Source organism: Ruditapes philippinarum, unplaced genomic scaffold (assembly GCF_026571515.1).
Source record: "Ruditapes philippinarum isolate M1 unplaced genomic scaffold, ASM2657151v2 ctg8861_1_1_1_1, whole genome shotgun sequence".
NCBI lineage: Eukaryota > Metazoa > Mollusca > Bivalvia > Venerida > Veneridae > Ruditapes > Ruditapes philippinarum.
The window spans coordinates 61,924-75,616 of NW_026863974.1; the positions used below are offsets into that span (position 1 = coordinate 61,924).

The window sequence follows — 13,693 nt, forward strand, 5'->3', positions numbered from 1 at the left end:
ACAATCAAAAAATGAAAGGACAAATATTATATTAAGGAAGGAAACAGTTTGTTGTAAATAAAACATATTGGGTCAATTTGGATCTTTTATAGCCAGCTCTTTTGAACTGTATGTCGATGTATACATCATCAGCTAGTTTCGTTTAATCTTTCTCCCTTTTGAAATCTGGTGAAAGTAAATAACTTCTTTGAGCAAGAACGTATAAGAATTAAAATTGAAAATTGCAGACTCAGTTTGGATCAGTCTGTTTATGAGTGATAGGAAAGGGTACAATATTTCCTACCATCATAAACCCTGTTAAGTGGGCACTAAACGTTTTTGAATAAATGACATGTTCACAACACAGAGATATAAAAACGGAACAAGCTTTCACAGCTGCATCAAAACACGTGACAACTGCTATTCAACTCGGCAAAGTTTTTTTCTTTGTTTAAAACATAAAACGAGAATTACTTATATGTAAATGCAGGGCTAAGAGTTAGGTTTGATGTAGTATTTACTAGTTTAATCTCCTAGTTAGTGCTATTGCTGCGGCGCCCCTCTGTCTTCCTAAGATGAATGTCTTGTTTATTGCTACATGCTTATTGCGGTAACACTTCTTGTTTTATGTTGCCAACAGTAAGATTTTTTTCCCTTACTTTTCAAATGTAGCTCCTCTCTGATCGCTTCCCTTTACACCTTATTCCTGTGTTGTCCTTTTAATAAAGTATACTGGCTTTCTTGTGATGCTCCTTTCAATATATAGATCATGAATAGTTTACGAATACATATATTTTTCTGAACCAATTTAGATATATTGAAAAAAAAGAACGAAATGAAAAAAAAGAACATAAAATCTAAACAAGAAAGAATCCCTCAAATCAAACAAGGCAACAAAGCGCACCCCTTGACACAATCCAGCCATACTAACAGAGTACTCAGAAAGCATTGAACCATAAACAGGAGAGGGCAGGACGGTGGAGAAAGGAGGGAACGGACGTTTCCACGAACTGTTACAATAAAGCATATAATAAGGGAAATGATAAAATTTAAGAGGGCTAATACGGGAATAAACGGGAAAAAGAATGTTATGAAAGAAAAAAGGGGCAAGGGAGGGGCGGAAGGGGGCTAGGAATGCAATATGAAGGCGAATATAAAAAAGGCTTACCGCTTACGACAATTAACAAGAAAGGAGATAGAAAAATAGAGAATGTGCCAACAATAACGATATGCGTCACACGATGGGGGATATCATTTCAACGGACTTGCTATTGTTTTGATAAATACCCATTTAAAGACAGAAATCTTCACAGTTCGCTAATGAAAGACTTAATTGATGCAAAAACGGAAGTGGTGCTTTAAATATTTCTTCATCATGGAATAAGATTGAAGATCAACTATGTAAAGCAAAGTAAAACAAGTACCGGACATGTGACTGAAAAGATAAGAACTACTCAGTAATTTCATTTAATTATAAGCTTTTGAATTGCATTAAAAATATCTTACTTCATTCTTCCTCATCCGATTTATATTTTTAAGTGCGTTTTTCTTTTTTTTCTTGACAGAAGGATCTGTAATGTTGTTAATATTTATTTTATATATTAACCTTGTGAACCTAAACTCAATAGAGGTCTTCTACCCAATATGGGCAATCACCATATGAAGTTTGAATATTGTGGGCCAAACGGAACTTAAGTTATGCTTCGGATACTGTTTTCAGTTTTAAGGTAATAGTGACCTTGACCTTTGACCTTGTGACCCCAAAATCGATAGGGGTATTTTACCTAATATGGACAGTCACCATATGAAGTTTGAATATTGTGGGCCAAATTGAACTTAAGTTATGCTCTTGAAACTGTTTTTCAGTTTTGAGGTAATAGTGGACTTGACCTTTGACCTTTGACCTTGTGACCCAAAATCGGTAGGGATCTTTAACCCAATATGGACAATCATCCAATGAAGTTTGAATATTGAGACCAAATGGGACGTAAGTTATGCTCCGGAAACCAAATTGCTAACGGACGGACGGGCTGGGGGTATAACATTATATACTTTTTCGGGCATATAAAAATTATAAAATATATATTATTTGATTACAAATTGATAAGAATGGTTAATATAAATGTAATTAATTCATCTTAATATCACTTCATTGACGCTTAACCGTAAAGTAAACATTCAAGTATGCATTTACGATGTATTTGAAATTACCTACCAAATTGTATACATTTCAAAAGGAAACCCAACATATTATCGAGCTATGACAAATCGCATATTTTTAAACTGAGTGATTATTTTCGATTTTGACACAAGAAAGGTAAATAAATATTTATTGTTTAGACGCATTAGATATTTATTTCATTTTTTTTTAGATTTTATTGACTTTTAGATAGTCATTTGATTCGATATAAATATTTAATTATTACCTTTTAATCATCGTTCAACTTAAATTACTCTTAAATTACCGATGTATACTTGTATCATTTTACGTTGTTTGCCAAAATTGTGTCAGCTGTACATTCATGTTGTTTCCAGTGTCAACAATATTGTTTACATTGTAAGTCAATACTGTTTCCGTTGTATATAAGTATTGCTCCTATCATATGTCGATATTGTCCATAGGCAGGATGTCCGTAGCCAAGTGGTTAAGCCGTATGACCAATTGCCTCTCCCCGCTGCGGGTTCAAATCTCGACATGGACTTTGGATTCTTTCATGTGAGGAAGCTATCCAGCTAACTTACTGAACGTCAGAAGTTCTACCTAGGTGCCCGTTTGTGCATGAAATAATGCACTGAAGGACTGATTATGTCTTCATCCACCTTTAAAACTAAAACGTCGCCATATGACTTATACTGTGTTGCCTTACCAACACATGATATGGTTTATAAGACGATTATTCATCAAGTTGTGTATAGGCAAATGTGTGACTCTTGCTCAGTTTTAAAACTCGACGTTTGAAAGTGAGTTAGTCTATAATTGAAGGTGGTAAATGTTATTTTACAATAAATAATGATGTTGATTGTATTTAATATCAGACATTACAACAAGCCAGGATAGAATTATTAGCAAGCATAAGAAACATGATCCGATATTACTCTATATGTTGTCACCTTAATGCAGAAATAGGTTAACTCCTTATATAATCTAATAGAAGTTAACTTGTTACTGCACTAAAGTGACAGTATTTTAATACAGAAGACAAAAATTGTTCTAGAACAAAATATAATATTCATTGTTCATTCTAAATCACTTAGAAATTAATCAACAATTATTTCAAGAATTAATTTACAAGTATAAGCTTATCCAAATGATACATTTCATTGTTCTTTTTAATCAACTTTTGAAATACTTATAAAAATTGTGTCAATGTTTGCCCAATCCACGTTAACTGAGGTTATTGTGAAAAAAAAAATGATCGAGCAAGATCATGACAATGTTGTCAATTACCCTCATCTAATAAACGATATATAATGATCATTTATCATAATTGAATCGGAATATCTTGTAGTGTGTGAATTGATATTACGCTTAAATAAAAAAAACATAGCTTTAATTTCGTCAGGTAGATTTTAAATTTCGTTATACAAATACGCGATAACAATAAATTAGGTCATCAGTCGTATTTTGTCAAATTGTTAACCGGGAAGTACATGTATATTTTTCTTATACGTAATCTTTACACGCATGGCAAGTAAACCTTCATAATTATAACAGTCTGTATTTCATGCGTAAAAAGGGTATACACCTAAAGATTTGTTGATTGCTATTTATACCACTGATTGTAAACATCCAAAAATAGCAAGAGCTGATATTTATTGAATATCTCAAGTATTTCGTTTCATATCAGTTATTAAGATAATCTCAACTATTGTATTATTTGTTCAAAGGCACGGTCAAAATATTTAAAAGCGTTGGTTATATGATACATTTTAATAATCTTTCTTTTTCAGGTGTAATTAAATTGTTTTGTTTTTAGTTTAAGGGAAACAATAGAAATAATTAACAAAGCAAGAGGCATGGTATGTCCTAGATACTATGGCGGAAACAGAGGCAACAACTGAGATATTAAGTAATAACTCATATATACTATATATCCTTATCATTTATAACACTATAAGGTAAATGTACCTTTGTTTTCGTTCATTAACACAAGCAAAACCACGAGGACGGATATATAACCATAGCCCGCAGAACGAGGGATTTTCAAAGTCCGAGAGCTTCTGCAGATTAATGCACGATAAAGGTACATTAGTGCTATTCTGGCATAAAAGTATGCATCTAAGTCTTTTTTTCTACGTTGTGTTATGTATTTACCGTACAAAAGTATAGGTTTTTTATATGCTTTTGAGATAACGAAAGACTCACGAGTTTGACTTGACATTTATGGTTTAATACTAAATTACCGGGCTGTATGGTGCTCGAGTCACGTAAAACCGTAAAAGCACTGAACGTGCCAGCATGATTTTCTGTTAATGAATTTATTTCTGTCAAATAATATTATCTTATGCAAGCAGTGCTGTAAACTAGTGTTATATATGATTATGAGGTTAGTGAATTTATATATTTTAAAACGTTTAATGTCATTATATAAATGAACTAAATGATAAAGTTGCAAATGATAAGTATGATTGTAGTACAATGTTTTGAAAATAATTTTCAGGCTCAAGCTGAACACCCACATTGTGAGAAAATAACTAAATAAAATAATCAATGTGGCAATTAATAACAAGTTTGAGCTGAGGTTTTATATATATTGTAAAATCATTTCTAATCGTGTCTGTGAATAAGTTAGAATTTTTTTCAGCATTGTACGAGTATATATCATAAACTTGTTTATTGTATTGATTTTGTTAATCCTTCTCTTACACAAGGCACATCAGCTGTTAGAAAGTATTTTGATATCAAGCATTGTGGTAATTTGCATGTAGAAAAGAAGAAGTGGGCTTTCTTTTCTAAGACAAAATGTAAGTACAAATAGTTTTTGAATTTAGGACACATTATAAACTGTATTATAACAGACGAATTATCATTGGCAACGTTCATTAAGACATCATACTTATTAAGTCAATTTATGTATTTGTTCATTTTTTGTGTAAAGATTTCTTGCAGCTTTATTTATTTAACAATATTGTTTTAAATTGACAATAATTTGCTATGCGTTACCAGTGTACACACAGAATCACCGTACCACATGTTCCCGGTGTTTTTATCTGAGATTGTTTGTACTTGATCATGAATCTAAATTGATTTTGCATTATTTCTAGTTTCTTATTTTGCGTAACGTTTATTCTACATATCGCTATGTATTTTTTTAAATAAATGAATGATTAAATTCAAAAGTTTCAATATTATATCTGTAGAAAATAGTTATCACTTAGACCTAATAGTGCAATTTAATTTATATCACATAGCTGTTAATCACAAAAATGAATTGTCCTTGCCAATTCGATTCTGTTCACTTTAGATGCCAAATTCTTTCCTTTGCCAAATGTTATTCTCATTGTCATTTTAATGCCAGAAGTTATCCTATTCTTACACTTGTAACATGGGTTATTTGTTAAATCTTGAAACAAAACACCAGTATCATGTGTAACGTAACAATGTAAGAACAATGTACTCTTAAATAATGTTGTTTTTTTATTTTGTTTTTTAAGGGGATCAGAAATACTTTATGATATCAAAAGGGGCCAAATATAGTTGCAAATGGAACTTTTTTTGTTTTGAAAATACATTCGCTAGTAAACAAGAATGGTCAATACAGATGTCAGACATGGAAAGGTATATCCGATATTCTTTGGCTTTAATTGTATATGAATCATGTTTGAATAGCAATAAAAGAAAAATGTAAAAACGCCTTTCATTTCAAATACATGTATTCATTTATACGAAAAATATTCATTCCTCACATGAAAAGATGATGTTAACGTTAAATTTGCTTTACTACTTACACATGGACCTTGTGCTTATACTTGCAATTGCATGAAACATTTGTATAGGATTTGAGTTATCAGAGTCAAAATATATGTACCTTGATGTGTGTGCTTATTGTTATGTACTAAGTGTTTATCATTATTAACATTTCCATGTCATTCTATAATGATAATGATAATAATAAACCTACAAATACTAGGCAGGTTTCGAATCAATAATAAAAACTATTGAAACTGTATTTTATCATATACATATTTTAATAGATAAACGCTTTTTAAGGATGCACATTTTATCAGATTCATATATTTAGTAAGTTCGATTATGAATTTAACGGTTGTTTTAAATGCCTTTAAGCGTCCGGGAATATGGCAATAAAAGTGACAAAGATTTTGTTGGGATAAGAATAATATTCATTACCCATAGGCCGGAGATGATATTAAGATGCGACACGGAACAGAATAGAGAGGTAAGTCTTTAATATGTTAAATGAGAAAATTTATATCAACAGACATTTAAACAAATATAAATGTTAGTCTTGTGGAATACTTTACTCTACTAGAATATAGAGAGTTTTTTGAAAATATTATTTAACATAATAAAGTGATTTACCTTTTCAATATTCAGATTTTAAACTTAAACAATTTGATCATTGAAGGTTTAATGATAAAATAAAAGATACTTACTGATTTCAAAGGACATTGTAGGTTGTTATCAGGATAAACCATCAATTAACTGTTTGCAAAAAACAACAACACCACATATGACGTTTTGCAGATTTCATTTGTACACTTACAGTATTGTCATATATTTTCGTCACCAACAGATTAAATATATTCATGTTCATTTTTTTAAATAGTTCGCCACAACTCCTGTAATTTTGTATGCTATTTTTCATTTGAATAAAGGTGTGGATAATAAACATCCGTGAAGCAATCCAGGAAGCTCATTCAGATTCTGTGTAAGTAATAACTAAAGGATTTTGCTTAAACATTTATATATTGGTTGGGTTATGTTGAAAAAAACCAATGACCATTTTAATATATATTCAAAGATTATCATGCAGAAAACATTTCCTATATCAAAACTATTACAACAAAAATACATTACTTAGTAAACATGTCACAATTAAAATAACGTTTAACAAATTGAAGATTCTGTTTTGAGAGCAATGGAATGTGTGATAATGTACTAAGAAAATAAGAAGCCCCAAGAACCAAATCTATAAATAACTTTCATATAAATCAATCATCCATCATAAAACTTGATCTACAAGTTCATTCAACCATAAACAAAGAATGAAAAACAATTGCACACAAAGCACAAGGACAAACTTGGTTTGGCTTAGTTCCCAAACTTGAGTGATTGCTGTAAAGTCTATAAAAATAAGATTTTATTATTTTCATGCAATCTGTACCTTTTGACGATACATTTTGTTTTCTTACTAAAAATACAGGTCAACATTTTATAATAATTTAAAATATAATCTCAACACCAGGCTGTAGTTATATGTTCTCCAATCACGAGATTTAGTCAAATGCCACGATATTCAGTAAATCATATACAAAGAAGATAAAGTAAAGATTTCTTACTAATACACATTCAGCATAAGTCCTTGCATATTCATTCGATTTTTTAATTAATAAGTAAACATTTATATGTTTTATACAGTGACAGTGGGTTTGAAAGCGGTGGTTCAATTGCTAGAAGTGAGTAATTTACCAATTCAAATTAAAGTGTAAATTATGAAAATCATTATTGACTGCAGCTTTATGAAAACGGAAGGACATCAACAAGAATACTATAATTATAATTATGTTAATGATAATAATAATTCTAATTTTGCTGGAGTCTGAAATACCTTATTCAAATTATTTAAACATGATAGATACACTCACAAATAAACACTTATGTTATTTTGCAACATATACTAGTTAAAGATAAAAAAATATATATCATAATGTAATGTCGTTGCCTTTGATATATCAGGATGCATCACCAGAGATTCTAGGAGGTCAAATAGACAAAGCAATAAATATCACACAATCGATGAAATTGAAAGTGATATTGAAGATGATAATATAACTGAAGGTGGTAACTATATCTTGTTTGTCATGTTTACTTTGATATCTTTATTTGAAATGATTTTCATGATTTTTATTGGACATCATAGCTATTTTTTTATATGTTAACATAAGTAATATTCTGAGCACTCTGAATACGTCAATATATCCCTGGTGCTACAAAACTTAAAATTGTCCAGAAAACCATTTTAAATTCAAATTCAGTCTGAGAATTAAATAACTTCTACTCATATAGTATGTGTCATGAAAACCATTATAAAGTTTTAAAAATCATATTTTTCTTTTTTTTTTTCTAATCACAGAACTAAGTTATCATGTTATTCATATATCGATACCACATCAATGTTTCTTTATTTTCTAGAGCAGAAATGTACATTACAATAACATTTGAATAATCACATCTGTAATATACATTTGCCGTCAATCTTGCACAGAACTGTGCATAAGTAACAATAACTGATCACACTTTTGTCAACATTTTCTTTTTTATTTGTCAACAGAAAAACAATCACCCGTCGATATTGCGTCAGAAACAAAAGGAAGTGACATATTCAAAAAAAGCGATGAAACGTCTGGAATAAAAAAGAAAACGAGACATTACGAAAATGTCCTTCCAGACGGTGAGATTAAATTCCCTCTATATACGAGATTTTTTCATATTTTTATGCTTCCAGAGTAACGGACACTACAATAAAACAAGTAGTTTTCTTATGAGTGGTTTCTTGTTGATATTTGCTTTTAGACAAATATTTCTTATAACATTTATCCTTCTTTTTTGCATTAACTGATGTTTTAATTGTATTATATTAACATATTTTGTCGCATATCATCATCTGTTATATAAATTATCATAATAATATTTTCATAAATTATTGTAAAATTATAGATAAGCAAAATTACTCAACGATATAAATTTATAATTTAACTTATTGCCTCATTAGTTTCTTTCTTTCTTTGTTTAAATTATTGTCTGGATTAAATTTTCTGTTACTTGTAGTATAGAAGAATTTCAATTGAAATATCTACGAAACAAAATATTTTTAAGGTAACATACGATTTAATATACAAGATGATAATGACAAAAGAAATGGTGAAGGGAGAGAAATTTCGTCAGACACTCTTTCGGTTCCCATTCAGGTGGACGATGGTAATAAATCTGTTCTATATGTTGTTGATTTTTCTACTTAATTGATCAAATATATTCCCTATCATTTGCAATCAAACATTAGTCTCGAAAAAACAAAATTGCATGCAAACAAGTAAAAGTTTGTTTATTTGCTTACCTGTCTGATTTGTACACAAGTTGATCCAATTTCGAAGGTCTGTTCACCTAACCGGCTTTCATGAATACCCAAGCAGTAAATGTCAGTCTTACCCAATGCCCGACTGTTTATCCTACCCGACTGCTTATCCTAAATAATAAATCAACGGTTACAAACTCGATGATTTCCTTGTTGACCTAAACGGACAGACGAAGTGCGTTTAAATTGATGCCTTTACGTTTATAGTTTCATTTTGTATCATATGACTTTCATTGTTCATGGTATGAAATATAATCGTAAGTGTCTATTAATTAAAAAACTTCTGACCCAGGTGCATGATTCGAAACATATAGAAAGGCATGAGACAATAATTTAAACGACATACTGATTAACAAATATCCTGCAGGACCCAGAACCATGTGACACAAATATCAAGCCAGGCCAGCATACACCTCCATGCTCTTTACAGTTTGAATATTATTTCCTAATTTGATATTTTGATTCTTTAAACTTTGAATAGATTTTTTCATAATAAAAACAGGGCGGATCCATTTAAAAACAGCACGTGTACGGTCAGAAACATAAATATCTGAAAACTGTTAATATGTCAAATATTTAAGTACAATCGGACTACTTCCGTTTCATTATGCTGTTTTGTACATGTACCAAGGTTAATAACAAATTGCTTCTCAAGGGTTTGTTATCATAACAATATCACGGATAGAGTAATTAATTTTTGGATAAATACAGTTTTGTCAATTGACAAAATATATACAATTTTGTCTTTCATGTTTGCCTCTCAAAGTGGCAAGTTATTAGAAATGTTTCATTTATACTGAACAGATATGGCGGGACTGGAATTCAATACAATGGAGGAAACATATGCAAAAGAAATTGAGCCGTCTAACACACAAGAGGCTGAGGGTAAATATTTATTTCAGCCATGTGTCATAAACAGACAACAGATAAGATAATATAAATATATATGGCTTAATTGAATCAGATTGATGTCCCTTTCCAATTTTGATATAATTTCATGATTACAAAGTTCTCATTCTATATGATGTGTTTGAAATAAACTTTAAAAACAACAATATGTTGAAGGTGCTGTCATAATGCGAAGTCTTGCACAATCTGCATCTTTTGCATCCATAAAAAGCGATCAAGGAGAATCAGTTGAAAATTCATTTTCCATGGTGTCTATAAGATCACATGAGAGTCAAAAGAGAAATTTGAATGATAATGGATCGTGTTTAAAGAAAGGTCAATGTAGGGATAGCAGCAGTAGCAGTGGTAGTAGTGGGAGCGAATCAACTCCCATCGATACACCGGCTCGTTTAACAGAGGTCTGTATGATAACAAAATAAGTACCTTAAATTTTGTAACCCAGTACATGTATATCTGAGTAATTCATAGTTAACTTTATTACAGAATATTCACCCTTACAAACGACCGTTTCATTTGATACCGCAAAAGTTATCACACACGAATAAAATAAGGAAAATGTCATTTGGATATTCGGTTTTGATATATCATGAACGAAGACAAACATACTGTCAATATTTGTTTGTTAATATGCAAGTTTAAATCACAGTATCGAGACCAAAATGTGTTATAAATAATATTCATTACAAAATAATTAAAAAATGAGAAGGAAGTATAATTGTTTCCGACTCTAATAAATTGAACCAATCATATTGATGAATCAGGGTTGGCTTTATGCATCGTAAATAATTTAAATACAACATTTGTTAAATTTAGATACTAAGTTTTGTAATAAAACAAGTGCCTTTGATATATCTAATTACATAAATGCGATATAGTAAATCATCTGATTTTACAGAACTTTGAAGAAAATGACTACATCTACACTGAAAATCATTTTGATAAGAAGTAAGACTTTTTTAATCAAGATAAGTTTTATGTAACTCGCATATAGAGTCACTTACTCGTAAAGATTTTTATTCCATTATTTCATTCTTTTAATTTCATGAGACTATTAATTGAACAAAGTTATCTTGATGCATTTGTTAAGACACCGTTTATTTATTTTGCTAATTAGTAGGCATTCTTTGAAGCAGAGACACAAATTTTCAAGTTTCAAATTATAACAAACTTTAAAATGCATGTATATCATGTATATCTGCAAGACAACATTAAATCAGTTTTAATAAACCTATCAATATTGCCTACGTTTATGGAATTGCATTTTCCCGTCAAAAAGTCTGTCCATTTGTTGAAAGCATTGTCTTAAGTTTTAAATGATATATTTCCAGCATCATGAATGGCGTACCCATTGGAACATTCCTGGTTCAAATGAGAACAAAATCAATGGTATGCAGTTGATTTCTACATTGAAGGATTGCCAAATAATAAAGAAATAAACTAAAAATGTAATATTAACCCGATTACATGATGAATGAAAAACTAGATATTTTCAATAATTATATATAGATAATTAAGATATTGCAGTGATTTAGAAACATTTTTGAAAATATTGATACTTGTCTTGGTACTTTTAAGTACATGCTTTTCGTTATTACCTGAAAAATAAAGAAACATTTGTTTTCATCTTTCTCTACGACAATTCATTTGAAAGGATAATCAACTATTCTTTTTACATTTTTGCAGGGATTTAGATTGCATGTTATGACACCAAAAGGGGTTATGTGCTTTAAAATATACGAGCAGGTATTTTTTCACTTTTGTTTCTATACTCTGATCGTTATATTACTCATACATTGTTAACGTTATTGATATTAGAATTCTTCACTGGTTACGTTATATAAATAAGATGTATGATTATCCCAAACTAGTATTTGCATTATGGCTCTATTTTATTCTTATAAGAGAAATTGGAAGAAAAACTTTTCATTCTTGATATTATTATATATAGTTTCATTAAATATGTTCTCGGTATTTTATATGTTATCCTGACCTGGTCCGTTGTTTACAAAGAAATCATTGAGAGTAGGATCAAATTATTTCACAATATGCCTAAGAATTCCATATACTTTTGAAATTATTATGTTTTAATGATGTTAAGATGGTGAATTAAGAGTATGTTAGGTGTTTTACGCATGAAGAAAGAAGCGCTGAATATGCAGTAATGTGTCGTAAAGGTAGCAATATATAAACAAAGTAGTATTTTGACTTTCAAACAAAGTACTTATTCACTATAATTATACCAATAGCCAACAGAACTAAAGATGCAAAAGATAGTTTATGCATAAAGCAAATGAATATTATGTTTAAGATACTGTAACAAGATATGTTTTTTGGATACAAATGAGGAATAACAGTACAAACAGCGATATAAACTGGATGATAAGGATCACATTTAGGATAAAGATAAATACTTGGATAATCATTTAAAAGGGTATATTTCGTAAAGGAACTTTTTATAACAATGTTGTAATCCTACATAGATAGTATTTATTATTCAGGATGGACAATTGTCACTCTATAAGCAGTTCAATGTTTCCTCGGCGGTATTTGGATCATTAAAGGCGTTTCTAAAACACTACAACGTCCATTGGTTGCCTAAGGAAGAATACAAAGTCAGGCTGACTAGAGGTTATAAAGCACGTCAAACAGCGGATTTATTATAAAAATATATACCGAATATAATCTCTCGTTGTAAACAAACTATAAGTTGTGTTCCAAATTTAATAGTTTACGCTTTATATGATAAAGATTTATGTTAGCTAGAATTATGAAATCAATTTTATAGTGAGTCATTGCTAATGGTGTTATTTTCACATATCATATTTTACATTACGGGGACTACATTTTTCGTTGTTGGTTTATTCTTTTCTTGTTAGTTATACTCGACCTTTTAAATCCAAGTTGATAATTTAAACAGTTTTTGCCATTTTTTTTTCTGGATTTTCCTTGGTGCATTTTTCATTTATTAAGGTAAATTGAATGAATTTATGTAAGAGTTGTCTTTCATTTTGCTGTTAAAATTAGTAACACATAAATTATTGTGAATGCTATCAGCTAAAAACTTTTTAACTTAAGCATTTAATAGTTATAAAGCTTGTGTGATGGGTTTTGCTGCAACAAATACTGGTCAAATAAAATTGGTTGATTTGTTCCTATTCACAAATAGTTCCATAGCTCCAGTATAAAATTTTAAGTATATGTTAATATATTTATGTAAGCTTTAGGTTTTACTATAAGAGACTATGATTAAGAATATTTATCATGACTTTTTTATTCCCTTCAAGTGGCTTTACATTCTTAATGCTTATGTATAATGTTATTTGAAGTCACTATCTTGTCTTTTAATGTTCAAACATACATATACCTATTCTGTCTAAAACGAGATAATGAAAAAGACAATATAGGACAATGTCAATTATTTATATTAAAAGTTTCAACTTGAGCATGCTATTTTGAAGTTTATAGTACAGTAACTGTTATTGTTTTGAATA

At 29.8% G+C, this 13,693-nt stretch overlaps 1 protein-coding gene across 2 annotated transcripts; it reads left to right on the forward strand.

The window, feature by feature from the left end:
* The first annotated feature begins 2,172 nt into the window (after positions 1-2,172).
* LOC132723981 (uncharacterized) lies at positions 2,173-13,644 on the forward strand. Of its 2 annotated transcripts, XM_060708783.1 has the most exons (16): positions 2,173-2,296; positions 3,957-4,049; positions 4,852-4,944; positions 5,635-5,758; positions 6,266-6,377; positions 6,817-6,869; positions 7,580-7,617; positions 7,898-8,002; positions 8,493-8,612; positions 9,038-9,139; positions 10,098-10,178; positions 10,359-10,600; positions 11,098-11,147; positions 11,531-11,588; positions 11,886-11,945; positions 12,701-13,644. In XM_060708783.1, the coding sequence occupies exons 2-16, from the start codon at positions 4,016-4,018 to the stop codon at positions 12,863-12,865; spliced, it is 1,437 nt and encodes a 478-aa protein (XP_060564766.1). In that variant the 5' UTR covers positions 2,173-2,296; positions 3,957-4,015; the 3' UTR covers positions 12,866-13,644. The 2 variants fall into 2 exon arrangements, with proteins under 2 accessions (XP_060564766.1, XP_060564765.1); XM_060708782.1 differs by lacking the exons at positions 2,173-2,296; positions 3,957-4,049 and adding an exon at positions 4,060-4,223.
* Positions 13,645-13,693: the final 49 nt, after the last annotated feature.

Coding starts and splice junctions, on each gene's coding strand:
- LOC132723981 (XM_060708782.1), top strand. CDS start 4,103: ATGTACCTTTGTTTTCGTTCATTAACACAAGCAAAACCACGAGGACGG. Junction 5,759..6,265: donor CAGATGTCAGACATGGAAAG/GTATATCCGATA, acceptor AATGCCTTTAAG/CGTCCGGGAATATGGCAATA. Junction 10,601..11,097: donor CACCGGCTCGTTTAACAGAG/GTCTGTATGATA, acceptor CTGATTTTACAG/AACTTTGAAGAAAATGACTA.